The following is a 9,101-nucleotide window of genomic DNA, read 5'->3' as shown; positions in this document are numbered from 1 at the left end:
AACGTGCAAAGATTCCTGTCTGCAGTACATGCACACTCCAAACTCAGTGGCACTCTGGCCACAGTTAATAGGACAGCCTCGTATCTCCCTCCCTTGACACAGAGAACACCAATGTACTAAGAATTACATAAGTTGTGATCTGGTTTCATAAAAAGCTTTTATCACAAATCTCCCATGCCTGAAACAGAAGTTGACATAGACAAACATGAGTCATTGAGCTTTAAATTACCACACAATTCAGTGCTTTGAGCATCCAGACTTCCAAAACTCAAGTTATACTCAACATCAATGACTCTGAGCTCCACAGACACTTTGTGCAAACCTTGATGCCCCATGTAGCTCTGAGCGGATTACATGCAGAGGCTAAAACCTACTGCTGGTCTAAAAATAATGATCCCTATATATGAAACAACATATAGTTCTGACTTCATCTCTGACCCACAGAAAAAAGGAAAAACACTTCACATGACCAGCCAGATCTTGGCAAGACACTTCCATATGTTATTGTGCCTTCAGTTTATTTTCCCTGCTGAGCTTTATGACAGTAAGTGGCAGGATGAGAAGGTGGCAACAGCGTATGGCTGAGGTGGCATCAACAAAGGGACAAAGCTGATTATAATCAAGTGAAGGCAAATTCCACCTGACTTCACTCACTGGCTGCCTACCAGGAAGTCTGTGCCCCGTTTTTTCCCCAGAAGAATAAAAATCATGTGTGGCACTTACAAGGTTAAGCCCCCTTCTGCTGTGGGTCATGTCATTTGGCTGCTAAAACTTTCTTTAAATATAAGGAAGGTATTAATGGAACAGGAAAAGCAGTTCCATGATTCTTCCAGTAGCAGTGGGGTCAAGCTGTACTCTTGAGGTCAAGGTCAAGTTTCCTTTTCTCTTTTTTTCACTCTTAGAGCAAGTTGTAGAGCTGAAGCACAAATGCTAAACATGAGGATTAACAACAGGCACCTCTCAGACTCCCTACAGTAAGTGCTAAGCAATTCTTGGCTGCTTTTTGTCACTCTACTACTATGTAGCATTTCCTTTTTACATCCTTGGTCCTGTCTGCACTGAATCCATTTGACGTATAACTCATGCTTATACTCTACAAAACCACATTAGAGGAGTGTTTTTCTAGCTGTGATTGAGAGGCCCATCCATCACAAACTATGTGTGCAAGAGAATGTGGTGTACTCAAAAGGAGAGTATTTGAAAGTCTTGCTTGTACAGCAATCTTGGCTAATTCTGCCAGGTGAATGAAAGTATGGAGCAAGAGAAGGTTACATAAAGGGCTAAATAATGCAGACAGCAGAGTAAGCAATACTGAAAAAAGTCAAAGGAAGAAATGCAGAATTCTGCTGGCGGCTTTCCTGAAAATGGTGCCCACAGCAACATATTCCTATAATATCCCAGGTACAGAAAGGCAAGAAAGGAGGTAATAAAAGCTTTAATTTCAGGTCCTAAAAATCAGCAGGGTCTTTTTTACATTTAGCAATAATGCCAGCTCAGCTCAAACAGTAGCAGTATGAATGGCTGGTAGCTGGGGACATAAGGGTGAACTCAAGCTTACAACAGGCATTGATATATTCATGTCTAATCAAATAAAGAAAACACCTAATGTTTATGGGATCTGGATAAGACAGACACATTAACAGCTCCAAAAAACCATTCTGCTCTGTTAATTAGAATCTTTCCCGATTTCTACGGAACATAAACTTTCTCTAAAAGAACGTAACTTCACAAAAAGCAAAGTGAAACAGTATGATCTTTGGACACACATTCATTACTCCAGTCACTTTTGAGAGAAGACTCTACCTAGATTTGCTGAATTATCCAAATCTGCCCAGCATTTATTAAACAGCGGAGAAAAGTAGATCAGCATTAATCTATTAGTTAATAATGGCTATTTAAGTTAGTGTTACCTACTCATAAAACAGTATGTTTGGGTGAGAAGTAAAACTGATTTACTTTGCATGTAAAAGAGGTGAACAAATTCAGGACTAAACATGGATACTTACTAAGAACTATGCTAATGGAGTAACAGGGTATGATTTGGAACAGAAGAAAATTTCTCTGGTGCAAAGCTCACTGAAAGACTGGGACTTAAGCTAAACTTCTCTAAACTCCAGAGAAAATATGCAAGACATAAAATGCATTACCTTATATTCTAGGTTAACCTCTAACTACACAAATATCAGCTGCTTTCATTTCAACATTAACTTTCTTAATACCTTGTGTTAACACCTGTTTGAGCTGACACTTTGGAAAACGTTTCTACAATTATAATTCTCAGCTACTCTTATCATGCACGTGACGTGAACTGAAAGCAGGGTGAAAATTACTTTGGTACTTTCCATATTCACCTATAAACCAAAACAAAATGAAGAAAGAAGTCCTCTGATGGGACTAGATGGATGTAATAAAAGTTAGAGGATGGAGCCCGGGATCAAGTTCTGGCAGAGAAACTAGGTGGTAGCTAAAATATCATTTAACTTTGACAGCTAAAAATTATTTCTACATCCAACCAGATTTTCTTTTGCAATTATTTTAGGAAGAATCCTTTTACACAAACAGAAATACTCCACAACAACATAAATGCTATAGGCACTTCATTACTACTGTTAACTTATTTTATATTTGTTTTCAATTTTAAGACAGACATCATCTGGGATAATAACAACTGATGTGATACACTGTAACAGTGACACAGAGGATTTTTTTGATCTCAGTATGCAATGAGACAAAAGCTGTATTTAAAAAATTTAAAACATTTTAAAAACAAGATTACAAGTATTAAACAAAAACACAGTAAACTCTGCATGTATGCTTGATGACACAAAGATTGCCATTGGAACTACTTTATACAGTGAAGATAAACCTCTTTAAAAATACTTAAACAGAACTAGACACAAATACATCTGCTGAAAAATGCATTATCTTAAACAATTAAGATCATAATTTTGAAGTAAACAATGATATGCATATAATATTACTTCAATTTTGCCCAGGTTTATTAACCATTTTATTAAGTCTGAATTTGTTACAGACTTAAGCAGTAATTCAACCTCTCTATTGCATATACTAAAAAAAACCCCACAGCATATGTTCAGATTAATAGTAACTACTTTGGATATTCAGGGAAAAGACAAAGCCAGAGGCAAGCACTTAAATATATATAAGAAAAAAAAAATCACAATTCATATAAAAAAGATGATATATTGAGGATTTTCACAAAAATGAAACAATGCTTTCTCCCACTTCTAAAACACTGTAACCAATACAATTATGACAAAGAAATCTCTGTTAACTGAATTTTGATGAAACCACAATTTAACATTTTTCTCTACATTCGATTAATACCTGCTTTCCTTAGGATATTTAAATTATCAGTTTAGTTTGCTTTCTATATCAGTCAGCTAACCAGTGAGATTGTTTATGCCCCTAGTTAACTGATACAAAATATGTGTCTTTGTACCAAAGTCTCTGGATTAAAAATACATGTCTCCATGATCTTTAACAGAAATATAAATAGAATAATTATTAATGTGGTTAAATTTTAATACTATGGTTGTAGAAATCGTGTATAGAACATAACACAGCAACACACTTAGAGATACAACAAACCAAAATTTTCTAAAGTCATAAAGAAAACCTACATTAGAAATGTTCAGTATAGTGTGATGGAAAAAGCACATAGCAAATGCTTTACACACGATTCATTTTAGATCAAAAACCAGAATACTTTCTAAAAAAACTCACCAACGGTGTTTTTGTATACAATATTACTTAAAAAACAACTACTTTATCCTGACAGTAAATACGCAGCATATCAGACTTACAGGTAAGGTCACCCTTTCAAATTAATTCATTTATCTATGCAAAAACATTAAATAAACTACATTTCGGGTACAGTCTGCACCACCACATTTCCATGCTCTGATACAGTTAACACTCAAATCGTAACATATATATTTGTTAAGGTAGTCTCTCTCTTTTTTCAGTTGTGGAAATATCTGGAGTAAGACTGACCACTGCCTCCTCATACAGCAAAGAGCATACAACAAAACCACACTGACCTTGTAGCAGATAAACTAAATAAATCATGCCACGATTGACATGTTCCATTCTTTTGTATGAGCATATGGCATAAGATATACACTATTTCAGCAAGTTCAACAACAACAACAAAAAACTTCCAGTGTTTTTATTTGCCTATTCTCTGAACTACCCAGTCCTGCTGGCAGAGGGGACAGCGATTATTCTGTTTCACCCACAAGGACATGCAGCAATTGTGGAAGGAATGATTGCATTCTCCCCAAACCACTGAAAGAGAAGAAAGAACATGTTCCAGTCACACTCAGCTGTCCAATCAACACCTGCAGCAAGGTCCAAACTATCATTCTTAGATGTTTATAACCACTGCAAGCTTTAGAGACAAAACAGGTCATCGCTGATTTATCCACTGAGATTGGATTATTATGGTCATTCTGATGATAGTCAGTTCTCTGTCATCAATTCTTCTACTTATTACCAACTACAAAAAAAGAAATGCATAGATTCTCACCTTCTTGCATCAAGTGACACTGTTTTGTGAATGTATGAACACATTTATCAGTTCTGTCCAGGAAATCAGCGCAACTATCCAAGTTCTTTACCTTCCCCAGTACCAAAATATAGCCAATGCACTACTGACTGACTATCACGCAAGAGCTTATCACCAAATTCTCATATGAAATGCAGTGTTTAAACTTAAACTGTATGATATCAAGGAGGCACATTTGACACAGCATATAGCCTTGAAATGGGATCTTAGACCAGAAATTATTCACAGGCTACAACTGTTACAGCATAACAAAAAGGGTTATCTATTGTACATCTCCTCCTGAATAGTATTAGTTACTTTGCTTTTTCCCCTTATTAGTTCACATTTTCCTTACTGGAATACAAGGGTACCAATCAAAGAAGTGTTGTAAATTATGCTTTTTTTTTTTCTGACTATCTGAAATAGGATGCTTAGCAAGCCAATTAAGATATCTGGAACATGAAATTCCCGTTCTCGTTAAAACAATCATCAAAAACAACAGTGGATTAAGTTTGAGAATATATACTTCAAAACAGAAAGAACAAGGGCATGGAAAGGTTCACCACTGCTTTAAAAGTTAACTTAAAGGTTTAAAGCAAACTCTTTGAGACAATTTTTACTATTTCTGATTTAAATATATCAGAATTAAGTTAAGATTTGCTTTTGCATATATTGGTATGTAACTGAAAGCATGTTTAGGCTTAAACAGCATTATAGCAAACTCAAGTGATTCCACTTTTTCAAATGAAAAGTGAACAAACAAGCAATTGCCTCCACTATGTCTGAATTAAGACTGGGAAAAATACTGCTTTCTAATCCAGACACACATTTATTTCAGAACAGAGGATTTTTATTGGTATTACCATTGTGTCTTCTGGCATGCACCTCCGAAGAGAAAAAAGTAGCCTTTTCCTACCCACTTCAAAAGTGTACATTATCATCTCCTCAATTATGCTCAGGGTGAGAGAAACTTAAACCTCTCAGTTGCGTATGTGTTGACTGCAAACTTGAAGCGGTTTTGTTCTACGGCATGTCTGAAGTGAAAACTATTTTTATTACTGCTTAAAAATAAAACATAAAATATTACTAATGTAAAAAGATGACACAATACAGAATGAAACACCAGTTTACTTTTGAGCGTTAATAAAATCAGTATTCCCTTCAAACTTTAAAATGCACCCTACTGAGAGAAGCTTCAATTGAAAAACAAGCGAATGAAATCACTACATACCAACACAATCTTCTTGTTTGTTTTCAGCTTGACATCTAAGACAGGCATCTAAAAGTAAACAAGAACAAAACTCAATTTGATTCTCAGGATTCCATCTTAAGAATAGGTTTGTCAGAGGAAAATATAAACTCTAAAACCCATTTACAAAGGTAAAAATCCCAAGTTTTGATGTCTAGTTCAGCCCTTTAACATTAAATAACGCCCCCCCTAATTTTAAAAGAGTGCACATGACAATAAAATATAGATCTGAAGGAGATCAGAAGGACTATAAACTGTCCAACAAGTTTTGTTTATTTTCCATTGCTTTGGTATTTTCATAACTTCTGCTGAAAAAAAGCCTTCTCCATTTTGTAGATATAACAACCAGCAGATTTGTGCCAAGGCACTCAGGCATATTAAGGCCAGAGCAAGCACAAAGCCAAACCCTAATTACAGGACTTTGTTTTTCAGATGTCAGCATCTCCTTTTAAGGAAATCATTCACAATTTGGGGTTTTTTTTTAGGCTGTACATCTCTCACCACAAAGCCCACCTCCTACTACTTTTTATATAGTAGTTTTCCTTAACAAGTACCTGCATGTAATTTTCACAAGAGTCACATACACATGCAAACATATTGGTCAAATTGATAATATAAATTAATAGATAAACATGGAATAATATCTAATTAATAATATCTATCATACTTATGCACTCCAATCTGTGGCTACAGGACCAGATGGCAGGTTCAGGATTCAGTAAGATGCAAAAGTGACAACTTCCAGGCTTTGTACTGTGCCACACACATACAGTGGAAAAATGCCTTTGTTTCTGCTTTGCCCTGGCATGGGCTGCCATACACATATGTGCACGTACCACACACAACAGAAAGTGTTCAACTATTATGGGAGCAAACACATCTTCATCTCCTCCAAAGAAAAGGTAATAGTTTAAACAAAAGTGTCCCGCAGGTTGGACCTGGCCTACATGTCACTAGCTGGACCGTATTTTCCTACAAGACAGAAACATAATGTGCTACAGGAATTTAGATTTGAGTATTTTTCCTTTCTCTACCAGATATGGCCGGTACTTCTATTTTAGATTCATCTGCCCAGACACTCATCATTTTCTCAGGTAATAAAGAACAAAGAGGACAGAAACTCTGAAACAGTTACCCTTTCCTCATTGAGATAAAAGTAAGGCAGCAAATAAAGTTTCCTGTTGTCTGTTCCTATAAATGCCGTGGAAAAATAAATTAAGGGCCAAGCTGCAGGGAAGATTCAGCCAAACTGCTTCAACTTGTATCATGGTACCTCGACGCAAACTGATCTGGGGTCACTTCAATATGCAGGGCAATAAGCTGTGGCAGACTAGTAGTCGCTATAAAAGCAGCTTTCCTATCCTAGCCCTAGATTTGCAGTTGCAGACAGAGAAGCAGCAGACCACGCTGAGGACAGAAATCACTGCAACCATACCAAGGTAAGCTGTCCCCACTCCTGCATCATAACCCTAAGGGTGTCAGTCTGAAAGGTTAAGCAAATATAAGTACTGCAATCCTGCACTTCCCACCTAACACCTGCATTTTTGTTTCTTTCCCCTGTGCTTCTGTGATTCTTGAAGACCATGTTGATTCAAGGAGTTAAACCAGCAGAAAATTAAGCCAGCTAACACTTCCCTCCCTTGCAAAAATCAAACAAACTAACTTTCAGCAAGTGCCAACTTAAGTCTGGCACTGCCTCCAACCTAAGGTTACTGCAGACGCAGTGGCTCTACAGGAGCCAGACCGGGTCTGGCAGGGTCAACATGAAATTGCTAAACTGAAGTCAGTAATGATCAAGTTTCACATTCTAACAATGTGGTTTGTTCTCAAAAAATGGTTACCAGATTTTTCTGCCAGTTTCAGATGAAAAATACCCCCTTGGTGTACTTACGAAAAATTATAAATTAACTCTTTTTCTTTTTAAACTTTTATAAAAGTTCTGGGTAAAATTTTGTTCGTTTAAGACTTTTTTATAGTGCCCTGTAACAGGCTAGCTAGAACATAGAAATACGTTCTTAAAATTATGGTTCACGTGGGAGATGAAGCCAAATTTTGTATTTCCAGAGTGGTCTCTGTTCACCATATAAGAACAGACAATCTTTGTCATGTTTATGCAAAAAGTAAATATCCCACCACTTCAGTCTGGGCTGCATCTTTTTTCTTCTAGTACAGCTTTCTGCCTTTTCTGTTCCGCAGAACGTTCCCAGTAAAAACACATATGAGAAATGACAGCATTGCATATTTTGTCCCATTTCTGTTAAGCCAAAACCTGACTGTATTTGCAAGTATCATAGTTCCCAGACCTACAAAAAGCAAGGTGCTCTGGAGCTAATGTTGGGTCATTTGTCCTACCAGACTGTACCAAGCCCAACTGAGAGGACAGTTATGCATAGGATGACTCAGCACAATAGTAAAAATCAGATACAGATATGCGGTAGAGGAAAAATTCAAAGAATTTTCAAAGATCCAAGATAAATATCATATTTGTAAAAGATGTCAGAAAACAGTGATCTCAGTCAACGATGAGGCTGCTTTCAAAGAGATTCTCCAGATTTCAAAACCAGGTAAACTAATCCCTCACTTTTCAATAGATTTTTCAGTACCTTCACGTGGGTTAAAATGCACTGGTGATTAGGAGGCTTGGGTAGAAGCGTCAGAGACTCCGGATTAACAGATTTGGAAACTGAACTTACATCTACATCCACAACTGCTGCTTAAAACAACCCCAAAACCCCCAACGGCAGCAGCACACATCTAGCACTTTGGTCAGCTCGGCCGTAACTCGGCGCTTGCCGGGTCCGCCAACAGACTCCACGAAGCAGGCGCCTTGGCAAAGGACGGGGATGGTGAAACAGCAGCCCGCCTCCGGGCGCCGGCACAAGCTCAGCCCGCCTGACGAGCGCCGCTCCCCGTGCTGACAGGCGCCGGGCAGAAGCCCAGCGGGCGCTCCGGCCTCCCCCGGCAGGAGGGGCGGCGCAGGGAGGGCTGCCCGAGGCCGGCCAGGGCAGCGGGGCCCGGCGGGGCCGGGGGAGGCGGCTCCCCCGACAGCTGCGTGCAGCCTGAGGTGACCGCACGGGCCCGCGCTCCCGTGTGGCACCCCCGAGCGCTCCGGCCCAGGGACACCGAGGGCCGCAGGGCCCTCCTCTTCTTCGGGAAAAGACGCGGGGAGGAAGAGGAGGCGCGGCGGGGGCAGCCCCCACCCCCCTTCTGCCGGAAACCGCGTCTCCCTCCTCCGCCCGCCGAGCGAGGGGAAGAGGGCGCGGCGGCAGGGCACCCCTCCGG

At 38.9% G+C, this 9,101-nt stretch overlaps 1 protein-coding gene across 2 annotated transcripts in view; it reads right to left on the bottom strand.

The window, feature by feature from the left end:
• Positions 1-3,810: 3,810 nt before the first annotated feature.
• The window catches only part of RNF7 (ring finger protein 7), a 5,568-nt gene continuing 277 nt past the window's right edge, over positions 3,811-9,101 (bottom strand). Inside the window, exons 2-3 of one of the 2 annotated variants that reach the window (XM_010568335.1) lie at positions 5,802-5,849; positions 3,811-4,311 (exon numbers count right to left, since the gene is read on the bottom strand). In XM_010568335.1, the coding sequence (XP_010566637.1) occupies positions 4,193-4,311; positions 5,802-5,849 (167 nt within the window). In that variant the 3' untranslated portion in view covers positions 3,811-4,192. The remainder of the gene's footprint in view (positions 4,312-5,801; positions 5,850-9,101) is intronic. The other variant, XM_010568336.1, reaches the window with a different exon arrangement.

Source organism: Haliaeetus leucocephalus, unplaced genomic scaffold, assembly GCF_000737465.1.
Source record: "Haliaeetus leucocephalus isolate CR32 unplaced genomic scaffold, Haliaeetus_leucocephalus-4.0 Scaffold240, whole genome shotgun sequence".
In the NCBI taxonomy this organism is placed as follows: domain Eukaryota; kingdom Metazoa; phylum Chordata; class Aves; order Accipitriformes; family Accipitridae; genus Haliaeetus; species Haliaeetus leucocephalus.
Note: the sequence above shows the minus strand (reverse complement) of the source record. Positions and strands in the feature narration are given on the sequence as shown.